The sequence below is a fragment of the Sceloporus occidentalis genome, unplaced genomic scaffold (genome assembly GCF_023333645.1).
Source record: "Sceloporus occidentalis isolate IW3139 unplaced genomic scaffold, rSceOcc1.0.p SCAF_5, whole genome shotgun sequence".
In the NCBI taxonomy this organism is placed as follows: domain Eukaryota; kingdom Metazoa; phylum Chordata; class Lepidosauria; order Squamata; family Phrynosomatidae; genus Sceloporus; species Sceloporus occidentalis.
Window position 1 is genome coordinate 10,811,990 of NW_028316985.1, and position 13,057 is coordinate 10,825,046.

Sequence of the window (13,057 nt, forward strand, 5' to 3'; positions counted from 1 at the left end):
TTCAAGTGAAAACAGTGTGTCTAAGAAACAAGGAATAAACACACACACTTTTCAGGGGAGCACCCACACCCTGAGTTTCCTCCCCCTTCCTCTGAGGACTGGGGAAGAGGGGCCAGGCCTGAGGGCTACCTACTCCCCAATAATATCACTTTGTCAGGTAGTCCCTCCAAATCACTTGCCATCCCCCTTCCAGATGCTTTTAAAATGTCCCAGTTACTCTCTCCTTCTCCCACTTTCTCCCTTTGTCCTAAGTTCAAATTCACATAATTCAGAAGCAGGAAGACTGTTGCCCTTCCCTGTAGACTCAGGCAAAAGCAAACTGATGAAGTCTCTCCTACTGGTGCATTCTTCATCATTAATAACTTTTGCCATCTTTAAAAAATATATTGAAACTTTATTAAAACCAAAGATAGATGCACATCAACACAGAAAAGAGAAAAATAAATAAATAAAAACCAACTAATTACTACTTATACTTGCAGCAGACATTAATAAACACATACTGACATACACAATAAATATACTGATGGTAAACACAATAAAATACTTTCTTCTGCCATTGTCATTAACTTAACCTTCCAAATTTCCTCTTATGCTATAAGGCTAAGCAATCAGATCAAATCTACCTTAACTTTTAACTTTCAGTTAATACATAGTTCTTACTGTTATCTGTTTTTACACCAACTTATTAAAACTTATTACCATTTGATCCCCCTCCTTTCTTTGTACATATTCTATAAATAATTTCCATTCTTTGATAGATTTCCCTCTAATCAGATGCATCAGTTTCTCTGTCTTTGCAATTTCCAGCATTTATTCCCACCACCACCACCATCTTGACCACTGTCTGATGTTTGCTTGGGCACATGGATCCCATTTTGCAGCTGTGAAATGTTGGGAAGTGGTATGAATCAAGCAATCCTAGTTAGACTTCACAATCCTAGTTAGGCCTGCATTTCTACTTATCTCTTCCCATAATATATTACTGCCTACTGCTCTGGATAAATTAGCAGGAGGCAAAACTACACTAAAGTACGGGAGACTGTGTTTGTGTCTGTCCTGGAAATGGCCCAACTGATTTCATTCCTTTGGCTCGAATTATGGTCTATTTGCCCCAAAGTTTATTTAGTCTTCATCAGAGCTCCTGACATATGTGAAGTGTCAGAAGGAAAGGGAAACTCACCCCTAAAGTTCACTCTCACAGCTCATCTTGTGTGATGAGCCAAGTCAATGTGGACACAGCACTGCCCTTTCTGAGATCTTTCATTCAGAACCAACCACGTAGGAGGGTTGTCTTAACAAGGAGCCCTGCTGCTTTGGTGATCTTCTCTTCTTGAGGCTGATTTGGGAATGATTGATTATATGACAAAGCTCTTGTCTCATCTATTTCCTCTCAAATGTTTGATGTAATGCCTTCAAACACATAAATACATTCAGAACTCATTGATGGAAACTCATCAAAAGTATAGGAAACAAAACAGGATGGATCCTGGCCTAGTCATGCTAACAGAGGAACCATTGGTACCAGAACACATTTCTATTTTAAGTAGTTATACCCATTTCATACCACCCTAGTTGTCACAGATCTACTCTACTGTCTCCTGGGATTTTTAGTTTGGGGAGGTACTAAGATAAGATTGCTCTGTAGAAAAGAGCTCTCTAGTAGAGAATTCTAAGACCTCTCCAAACTATGCATCACAGGATAGAGCCATGGCAGTTGAATTGGCATCAAATTGACATAACTATGTAGTTCAGATACATTCTGAGTGTCCAGAGGAGGGCAACCAAAATGGTAAAAGGTCTGGAAACCATGTCCTATGAGGAGCAACTTGGTGAGATTGGTATGTTTAGCCAGGAGAAGAGAAGGTTATGTGGTGACATGGTAAGCATGTTTAAATATTTGAACAGATGTCACATTAATATGGAGCAAGCTGTTTTCTGCTGTTTCAGACTAGAGAGATTATCACACATGCATTTTTTGCCTGATCACGGGAAGGGATCGGGCTGTAATGGGGGGAAATCAGTGTTATCGCAAACGAAATTGCTGCTGTGCTGCCGGTTGACCACCACCCATCTCCAAACCACACTTACCCCACCGATTTCAGTAGTACAGAAACTTTCCATCCTTCAAAATTGGCTGGCTTGGGGATGGGTGGTGGTCCCATGCCCGGATCGGGAAAAAAGCAAATGCGATAATCTCCTAGTAGGACATGGAGAAATGGATTCAAATGACAGAAAAAGAGATTCCAGCTAAAGAAAAGAAAGAAAATCCTGACTGTAAGAGCTACTTGACAGTGGAACACACTACCTCAGAGTATGATGGAATCTCCTTCTTTCAAAGTTTTTCAACAGAGGTTCAATGGCCATATGTCGGGGGTGCTTTGATTGTGTCTTCTTGCATGGCAGGGGGTTGGACTGGATAGCCCTTGGGGTCTCTTCCAACTCTAGGATTCTATGAAATCTCATTGATTGGGCTTAATGAAATCTGGATTATTATTATTATTATTATTAACCTTTATTTATAAAGCACTGTAAATTTACACAGCGCTGACATCAGGGATCCACCCTTATGTCAATTTTTCTTAAAATGTGATAGAATTTGGGCTCTGAACACTGTTTAATGATCATACTAGCATTTGAAAGTATGACAGACAAGGGTTCCCACACTGCAAATGCAACACCCAAGATTGGAAGAAACAAGTTAAAGCAATGCAGGCTTGCCATCTACGGATTTGAGCATCTGCAGATGGCTCCGTCCCAGGCAACCCAATGGCAGGGCATGCATATGGTTGCACCAGTGTGGTTGCACATGCGGCATGCCACTATTGAGAACAATGGGACTTGAGGTCCCAGGTATATTGTTATCCATGGGTGGGGTCTGGATACGAAGGGCAAGGGCCAACTGTATCAGTAGTACTCAAAACTTTTTACATTTGAGACCCTCCCTTTAGATCTGCATGCAGATGTCATGGCCCCCACTTGTTTATTTAGTGTGCATATTTTCATTCGCACATACAGTACACGAATATCCCTATTTTAACATTTTATAAGGATATAACACTGTTCAAATTAGAACAGTTTTCTTCAAGTAAATTTAATATATAACTCAACGCAAGTGCAAATTTTGCACATAAAAAAGGTTTTGAGTAGAAGAAGAGGAGGACCTGGGCTTCGAAGTCTCGAACCCCCCCTCCCCTTGAGCAACTCTTGGGGTCCCACCCGACTGTTTGAGAACCACTGTGCTATATGCATTTTTTTATGGCTGCCAGCGATGACAAGGTGATTTTCATGATAGGTTCACTCCTTTATAACTTGTTGCAGTGCAAGTGAGTTTATCATCATTAAGGCACAGCCTTTATTGCTGGGAACTGATGTTGCTACATTCTCCTAATGCAATGAGTGTGTATGTCAGAAGTTTGGGTCACTTCCCCTGAAGCTTTCTGACCATCCTCCCCCATCTTTGCAAGACGTCAGCCGTTCCCATGTCTTCTTGTCCGAGTTTGACAAGAAGTCCCTTTAGAATGCTCCACTCTTGCCTCCAAGTGGGAGGGCATCTCTATATGGAAGCCTTAAATAGGGATTCCTACATGACAGCCACATCACATTGCATATTCCCTATCAAGCACTCGACGGCACCTAAAGACCAGCTCAACAAGAAAGCAAAAAAATGAAGGTACGTAGGAACGACACTGATTTCTTCTCAATTTCTGGTTCACCAAGGATATTTTATGGTTAGGAATTGCAAGTTCCTTTTTTCCACCCTGATGTTTTAACTACAAATGTAATAATCTTTGTTTGAGGATGGTAGATTTCTAGATTAAATAGCAGCATAGTGAGATCTGAGGCTGGGCTTAGAAACCTGATAGGAATAGGGTTTTTTTTTTATCCATGTGATAGATTTTTGGGTTGTGATCTCAATTAAAAATAGCTCTATTTTCTTAACAGTCTCATTTAAATTATTGGTGGGTTGTCTAATTTGTAAAGAATGTTCGATACAGATTATACAAAAAGGTAAAATGGGATTTTTTTCAGTTCCCTGTAAGAGTTAATTGGAGCAACTTTATCATGGCTCGTTGACATAACAAGTAGATATCTATATTAGGGTTAATAACCCAATCAACATTTTTTTTTTAAAGCAAGCGACTCTTGGTTTTTTCATTTTTAAAGTTAAAACTTAAAACCTGTGTAGAAGGAAAATGTTGGGAATCATTTAATGAAGTTTGAAAGTTTGAAATAAGTAAATAAATGCTTAGTTTAGTCACAGTTTTGAAAGTCAAGAATGCCAAAATTTGGGTCCTGGGCTGTATCCACAGTGCAGAAATAATCCAGTTTGACACACTGCTTTAACTGCGATAGCTCAATGCTATAGAATTCTGGGAACTGTAGTTGTTTGAGACAGTTAGCCTTCTCTATCAGAGAGCTCTGGTGCCATGACAAATCATAAACCCTAGAATTCCATAGCATTGAGCCATGGCAGTTAAAGCCGTGTCAAACTGGATTATTTCTGCAGTGTAGAGGCAGCCGTGTATCTCTATCATTACTGTTATTTCAAATGAAAAGAGATGTAGCCTCAGAGTTTCTTGTAAATCTAATATTAACAACTTAACCAATTAATCACAATCTGTTTATGAAATAGAGGTGTTTTTTTCTTGCTGTTTGTTATTACTCTGTAAATCTTCAACCACACTAATGCATATTTAAATATATGAGATATAACCCACCCAAAGTTAAAAACAATTAAAAGTGCATTCCTGCGATATGCCCAATATGTCTTAGTCCCTAGTAAATCTGCTGAGCATCTCAGCTGTCTCTGTCCTGAACACATGTACAGTACTCAGAAGTCTGGACTTGTATATAGGATTGTAGCTGATCTCTTTTCTGGAAGACTCAAAAACATGGATATTTGATTTTTACTGGCTATACTCACATAAACATTATATGCATACATAATTGAATATATAATTGTAGTACCACATGTGTGAAGTTTATAGCTTTATTAAAGAAACGTTGGGGAATACATCCTATTATATTTAATAAATATGCAGAAATGTTGAAATGGTAAAAGCATAATTATTTGGGATAATGCATACAGCTTTCATGCCTGGTAGGTAGCATTTTGGAAAAGATTTTGTCTTCTATGGAAGAAAGAAAGCCTCTTTTAAGACAATTCATACTACCCATAAAGTTGTGCTTTGTTGTTGTATGCTTTCAAGTCATTTCTGACATATAGCCTAAGAAGAACCTATCATGTTTTGGTTTTTTGGCTGGTTTCTTCAGAGGGGGTTTGCCATTGCCATCCTTTGAGGGTGGGAGAGTGTGACTTGCGCAAGGTTATCCAGTCGATTTACATGGCCTCCAGAGTCCTAGTCCAACCCTAAAACCACTACACCATGCTGGCTAATAAATAAATTTCTCATAATAAATTTATATTAACAACCTCAGATTATATATGGTAAAATTATCATGCTATGATTCCACTTTAGCTGCCATGAACATCCTATGGAATTGTGAGATTTGTAGTTGGGTGAGGCACTAGTCCTCTCTGGATGAGAATTCCCAGTACTTCTCCCTAATCTGCAAACCCCAAGATTCCTTGGGATATTGCTGTGCCGATTAAAGTGGAATCATAGGAAAGGTTATTCATTCTCTTTTCCAAAAAGGCATGGAGGAGCTATCCAGTTTCCCATCTTGTTCACCATACTTTTGAATAGATATGCCTATGACGGCATGTTTATTTATTGACTTCATAGTCCTGTGCATCTTTACAGTGGACCCTGGTTATCCGCTGGGGTTTGGTTCCAGGAACCCCTGTGAATAACAAAATCCGTGTATGCTCAAGTCCCATTAATACAAAGGCATAGCAAAATGGTGTCCCTTATATAAAATGGAAAAATCAAGGTTTGATACTTGAAATATATACTTTTTTTGAATATTTTCAAGTCGTGGATGCTTGAATCCATGTATTAAAAATCCGTGTATAAGGAGGGCCAACTGTACTTAGGAGTGAGTCCCATGGTATTCCTTGGGGTTTATTTCTAGGTAAGTGTGTAGTTCACAGTGTTGGATTTCTTTCATATAGCACAATTATATTACTTGATAGCATTTTCATTGTCATGGCTTCCTCCTATGGCAGTGGCTTCCAAACTTTTCTAGGCTCCACATTCCTTGGAACATGTTTGATTAATGTTTGCACTCCCTGAAAAAGTAATATCACATTTGAAGAGGAACCAAACTCCAGCAGATACGAATGGCCCACTGTAACCCTCTATTCCATAAATAGTATGACAGCCTACCCTGCAGTAGTAAAAGGGCATGATAAGGAGCAAGGTGGTGCATGAAAGATCTGCCACTTTTTGTCCTCCATGGATGGGGCATAGTTGGATGAGACGAGGGGAAATAATTTTACGATGTCTTCTTGCCTCCTTTTCTCATTTCAGAGACTGCATAGGGGGACAGCCGTTGCCCTGACTTTGTTGCTTTCAGCTTCCTTGATATCCCTTTCCTGGAGTGCTCCACAGGTAAACCAAGATTTAGTTTATTATTTCCTCAGTTTCTGCTGAGTGAAACTCATACTGAAGATGCCTGGTGTTCCCTGTGCAAGGCCTCTAGATTATATTTATAATTTGTTTTGTTTTTCTTCCTTTTCATTTTGATCCAAAAGAGTCACTTCCAAAGAAGAAATTGGACACCTCAGGCCATGCTCTACTTAAAGGGTGCACGTAAGTCTTGATGCCATTTTCTCTTCTGAAAGTCAGGGATCAAAGAATTAGAAATTAAGACACATAAAAACAGGTACAGTAATATTAAAATGTGCAAGGATTTAATCAGTCAGTGAATAATAGCTTGGGCAGGAACTGGTATATAAGTATGTGTTTCTTTATATGTATTTGTATTTTTCTCGCTGTGCAAGAGTGAGGTTGTGGTGTAGGTCTTATCTACCTACATTTTGGAACAAGTGGGTTTAGTGGAAATTTGGCCTTTCTGGAATGTAAATTAAAAATGTTAAAGGACAAGTTCACTATTCATATTATTGCTATTTTTTGTTGTTTTAAAATATTGCATTTTAGAGTTGCAAATCTTCACTTTATTATTTAACGCATTAACAACAACTCTGGGTACAGTTACAATTGTTTTGTTCAATTATATGTTTTTTTGATATGCAGAGAGAAAGGGGGGGAGGAGAGGAGAATCCCAAAGATTTAACAAAGGTGTTTATCACACGGGGTTTATCCTGTGCAGTAACTGGATTTAAAATATGAAAATCCCGCAGAAGCAAGTTCTCCAGCATGATTCTATGATCAATTTCTGGCAAATGTTGGCCATAAAGCTGCACTGGAGGGCCTGGAGATTCCTAGAGAGTTGTTGTATTAGATAAAAAGAATAGTGGGTTTTTTTTCCATTTGTGGGGGTCCTTCACCCCTAACCCCAGTGAATGTGGAGGGACCACTGTACTTGCTAAGCAAGTGTTCTTCATTGAACTTGTTCTACACCTTTTTTTCTGCCTGTGATGTCAGACAGTTGCTGCCAGTCAAAGTAGATGATACTTAGTTGGACAGACAAATGCCCTTTCTGACCTAACATAAGACAGCTTCCTGCATTTTATGTGGATCTGACGTCAGTGACAGTGTGCTTTTGGCCTTAAACATGGAGATGTGGCCAGGATTTTGTAAATCATGATGTTTGGGGATGTTCTACCTGTTTCAGCTTGGTATGATTCCATTTCAGAGGGTCGTCGGTTCATCTCGGAGGAGAGCCAGAGGAAGGATTTATATGACAGATTGCAGCTTGGTAAGGAAGCCTGTATGTGAGGGACACAAGGGCACACAAATGGGCACCCTCTCTTTCCTTTCATTGTGCCTAATCTGTGCCTGATTCCACTGTGGGGTGTTGTTGCTTTTGCCAATTTAAAGGGAGTGAGGTCCATCATTTTCTTCCCCCATCACCAAAAGCATGTCTGTTTGTCCACATGCTTTAAATTGCACATCTTCCCTTTTGTCTCAAGGGTGTCTATGTAGTGTTTTGTGTGCATCTGAAATATGCACATTTTCTGTGAGCGCATAATTTCTGGATGCGTCTACAGCAGGTCTAATTTCATGCTAATCCAGTTTTTGCTTGACCTGAACAGAGGTGGTGAGAAGAGGTGGGGATGACAGAGCGAAAGAGCAAGAGAATCATACAGGTGTATCTTAGGCCCGTTCAGGATGGGCATAAAGTACGTGCTCTGCATGTACTAGGGTTAGGAAGGGGCGTCATTTCCTGACGCCCGTAACCCTAGTACGCACAGAGCATACACAAAATGGCGGTGCCTGTTCCACACAAGGGCCGCCATGTTGATGTCGCGGACGCATAGCATTCGGATGTCGCACGGCGGAAGTGACACAGTGAGTGTGTGACTAGCGCCTCTTGGCACCACTTCCAGGGCGCAAAAAGAAGCACCATTTTGGTGCTTCTTTTCGGCTGTGTCCGGGAATCGCGTGGTTTGGCTGCAGCGGTTCCCGGACACAGCAACTGGTGCCGCTGGCGGTCTGTAACGCGCCTTAGTTAACCAAGCAGATGTGCTTCTGAGCTTTACTTCTTTAACAGAAACTTTGGTACCAATAATAGTGAGAACATAGAAAGAATAGGGATAGATTCCTACACAACAAAAGAGAAAAGAACAGAAAAACAGTTCAACATATTTAGGGTTGCCATTTGTCCCAGAAAATCTGGAAAATCCCAGATTGAAGGGACTAAAAAAATGTCCAGGTTGGTTGGTCCAGATGAAGTAGTAAATCGCAGATTCCTCCTTTGTTGCAGGCCAATGGGTAGATTAAAATCCTGCAGTGGCAATGAATCAGGAAAATGCAAGAAAACTGACACTGGCAGAGTCTCATTGTGGCATCCCCCCGAGGCGCCATTTGTAGCTCTGCTCTCCCACCCTCCCTCCCTCCCTCCCTCCCTCCCTCCCTCCCTCCCTCCCTCCCTCCCTCCCTCCCTAGGGTTTGTGGTTTTTTCCTGTCACAACTTCTGGGGTGGCAGCATAGGTCATGGATCTGGTGAGGATGGTTTCTAGGGCTGTGTAACACTGGATCAGGAGTCCTTTGGGACACAGGAGCACTGAGGGTATGTGTTGTGGCCATTGCGGGGGCCACATTGTGACAGCGGTAAGTAGGGGCTTGATTGAGTACATGCGATCGGCTGGTTGCATGTCTGCTAGATGGAGTTTCCATAGCCTCTAGGTCATCCCAAAGCCTGGCCATGACCAGGCATTTCGGTTCATCGAAGAACCGGGGGTTTGTACGATGTTCCAGATCCAGACCTCTTGCTTTGGGCCAACCCTACCTTGGTTGCTGGTTGTTTAATAAAGTTGTGGCCTTTCCTCCATTTGCAGATCTTGTTTTTATTATGGTGGCACCCCTCCTAGGCAATTCCTTTTACTCTCTAGGGCTGCTTGGAAGCCTCCCCTCTTCACACCAGCTACGCAGAAAAAGAAGGAAAAAAGCTCTCAGCTTGGTACTGCTACTGAGATTGAAACATAATTGCAGAAAAAGTGCAATGATTAATGTGTTGAATTTGCATAAGCAGAATGCAAATTAATAATTTGCATAATTTTAATAATTTGCCTAGCATGCAAATTAGATGCCCAAATGAAATATGCACAACTGGAATATGGCGACCCTAAACATGTTTCAGCCAATTTTTTAAATTGAAAAACTAACAAGATGCACTTGTGGAATGAAACAATCAGGTTAGGTAGCCTTGCATAAGTAAGCAAAAGCACTTGAATCTTCTAGGGACTGCTTGAAAGTGTCTTCCAAAATGCATCCCACCATGATTTTTGCTTTCTTTCAGCAGTCTCCATTTTTCTTATGATGTTCATTTTGGTGGTGAAATGTAGAGATCTATGCTTTTCAACATGCTAGGGTAACTACTGAGGCAGGCAACTTTGCCCCTGACCTTACCCACTGTTGGCTCTGACTCTGACCAGCACCAGCATGGGCCCACCAGTAAACTTACTCATGAAGCTATGCCACCCCCCTCAACAAAATAAAAATATCATCCTTGCACTAGCTTTACATGTGGAGTTATTTTATGGATTACAAATGTTAATGTAGTGTAGACAAGCCTTTCATTTTCCCCCTTTGATCATCTCTTCCTATTTGGCAAACATAAACCGCACCCATTTTTTTTTTCTTCGTAGTTAAACTTTAGAGAGATATTGCTGTAGTCTCTTCCCCCAGTGTTCTCAGTCAGAAAAATATGTTTGGGGGTTTTGTTTCCGCAGAAACACGCAGCCAAAATATGAATCCTCTCACCCTTTCTGAAGCAGCGGCATTGTTTCTTTCCTCCCTACGAAAGGCAGCACAGGAAGAAGGTAAACATTCATTTCTTTAATTTACCGTATATTGCAAATGCCAAAACGTAGCTTTATTGTTGTTTAATTGGGGAAATGTATTTTGTAATTGGTTCACTGTGATCCTTTAAATTTCATTCGCTGCTGTATCCACAGATGCCAATGACTATCAAATCTTAAATTTTAGTTTGAAACGCTGAATGTGGTGGGGATTATTATTATTATTATCCTTATTATTATTTACAAAGCACCCAGACTAAGACACATGCTGAACTGGAAGCTTTCTCTTTTGACCTGACATCAAATAGAAGCTCATGAGTCATGTTGTCATTGTGTGCCTTCAAATCATTTCTGACTTACAACAACATTATCGTTGGGTTTTCTTGGCATATTTTATTCAAAAGGTGTTTGCCCTTGTCTTCCTTTGAGGCTGAGAGAGAGTGACCTGTCTAAGGTCAAGCTTTTCATAGTCAAGCAGGGATTTGAATACTGGTTTGTCAGTCTCCTAGTCCAACACTCAAATTTCTACACCATGTTGGTTCTCTACAAGTCATGGCAGTACTACAAAAATTCAGAGATCTCTAAGGGTGCATATCAATTGTAGAAATAATGCAGTTTGCCACCACTTTAAGTGCTGTAACACCATCCTATGGACTCCTGGGATCTGTAGTTTTACAAGGTCATAAGCCTTCTTTGCCAGAGTGCTGGTGCCTCACAAAACTACAAATCCCAGGATTCTGTAGGATGGAGCCATGGCAGTTAAAGTGGTGTCAAACTTCAATATTACTGCAGCGTAAATGCATGGGAGTCAAGCAGAACAGATGGAGGGTGGTTTTCAGTCTCTCTTCCCTACACTGGCTTCAACTATAGTTGGGCTGGTTCTGCAAACTGTTTTGGATTTGAAAATTTTGATGTTGTGATGTGTGTGCATACCAGTTCCAAGCCCTCCATGGTTTGTGCTATGGCTGTCATAAATATTACATCTGCTTTCCTTCAGCAGATGAAGAAGAAGGAGAAGAGAAACCTGGATATGTTTCTGATGGCCTATTAAACTGGTGAAAGACTTTCGACCTGAGATGGGCACGTCCTATGGCATGTACTTAAAAAGAAAACATGTTCGATATGAAAAACTTTCCCTCTTCATCCGTTCTGACTTCTCATCCCAGCTTCCCTTCTGTATCTTCTTCAAGCGAATCTCCCCATGGTATCAATGCTTAAACAATTAAAGGCCATTTTCCAGCTTAGGAACTTATGCATTTATTACAGCTTTGAGCTTGAGCTCATCAGAGGCCTTCATTTTCCCCCCATTGTTTTTGCAAGTGTAGCTGGGGGGGGGGGACTTCTATTCACACATGCCCAAATAGGTAACATATTTTACAAAATAGTATTTCCCAAGAAGTCATTTCTAGGTGTTCCCCATTTAATTATTTTCTCCCCAGCCAGTTTTACTAAAATTTTATGTAACTTTAATTGCCATGGCTTCTCCTAAAGAACATGAAATGTAGTTTGGGGTGGGCACTGAGAATATGCACCTTGTCCCTCTTACAAACTACAGTTCACAAAGTTTTCTGAGGTGAGAGAATGACTGTTAAACCAAACTGAATTTTCCAGTGTAGATTAAGGTTGCCAAGTTTTCTGGAAATCATAAAGAGATTTATGGAGGAGGCCTATATAAAATTTAGAATCACAAATATAAGATGTTCTATATAAAATGGGCCACCTGGAAACCCGAATGTAGATACATTGTTGTTGTTGTTGTGTGCCTTTGGCATCCCTAAGGTGAAACTCTCATGGGTTTTTCTTGGCAAGATTTGTTACATGGGTCCAAAACACACTGCAGAAATAATCCAGTTTGAGATTGCTTTAACTGCCCTGGCTCTGCACTAGGGAATTCTGGAACAGCAGTTTTGTGAGACATTTAGCCTTCTCTGCCAGAGAGTTCTGATGCTGCAATAAACTACAATTCCCAGGATTACCCAGCATCAAGGCAAGGCAGTTAAAGCAGTCTCAAGCTTGATTATTTCTGAAGTACATTTTGGACCATAAATATCTTATACTGGCGCAGCAGCTGAATGAAGAGGTTGTCATAATTTATTATTGCTTTCATTCATATCTTCACTAGCCATTAAATGGAAGGCAACATTGTGAGCAAGGGTCCAGGCATCTGTAAGGCAACTAAGAAGTCATTGCAGAAGCATTACACTGTGTATAGTTGTGCTCCTACACTACCTACAGGCAAACACATCTCATTTGGGCTCTGTTTAACATAGTTAGATTTGAAAGGTTCTTATTTCTTTTTTTCTTTTACAAACATGAACCAAAGGTTTTAAAATCCTACTCAGATGTCCTGTGATGGACCATGAGGCTTATCCCAAATGAGTTACTGAGGATTACAATTAAGTATCTAGCATTTATTGCTGCAAAGTGAACTTCTAGGCAGCCTAAAAACAATGTTGCTTATGTTCATTGTCTTGCCCATTCATCTCTCATGGTTACTGGTGCTTGTCACTATAGCTAAACTCACCCATCTACAGTCTCTTTGGTTGGCACATCTATGCATCCATGTTCCTAGGCTTGGTTCCTAATGTTTGAAGTAGAAAAAAGAGGGAGCCATCAGGCAGACCCAGCAACATCGAGGTCTGCCTGAAGGAAGAGGCCCCTCCCTCTTCAACTGTCATCTCGGCCTCAGAGGGAGCCATCAGGCAGACCCAGCAACATCGAGGA

At 40.7% G+C, this 13,057-nt stretch overlaps 1 protein-coding gene across 2 annotated transcripts; it reads left to right on the forward strand.

Moving 5' to 3' along the window:
* Window positions 1-3,593: 3,593 nt before the first annotated feature.
* LOC149311653 (spexin prohormone 1-like) lies at window positions 3,594-13,057 on the forward strand. 2 transcript variants are annotated; one of them, XM_089526674.1, is made up of 6 exons: window positions 3,594-3,673; window positions 6,438-6,518; window positions 6,662-6,719; window positions 7,726-7,788; window positions 10,265-10,354; window positions 11,331-13,057. In XM_089526674.1, exons 1-6 carry the CDS (start codon window positions 3,668-3,670, stop codon window positions 11,390-11,392), a joined length of 360 nt encoding a protein of 119 aa, XP_089382800.1. In that variant the 5' UTR covers window positions 3,594-3,667; the 3' UTR covers window positions 11,393-13,057. The 2 variants fall into 2 exon arrangements, with proteins under 2 accessions (XP_089382800.1, XP_089382801.1); XM_089526675.1 differs by having other exon boundaries at window positions 11,334-13,057.

Excerpts from the sequence above, each read along its gene's own strand:
- LOC149311653 (XM_089526674.1), top strand. Across the intron at positions 6,519-6,661 it reads TTTCCTGGAGTGCTCCACAG|AGTCACTTCCAAAGAAGAAA; the intron begins GTAAACCAAGAT and ends TTGATCCAAAAG. Across the intron at positions 10,355-11,330 it reads AAAGGCAGCACAGGAAGAAG|CAGATGAAGAAGAAGGAGAA; the intron begins GTAAACATTCAT and ends GCTTTCCTTCAG.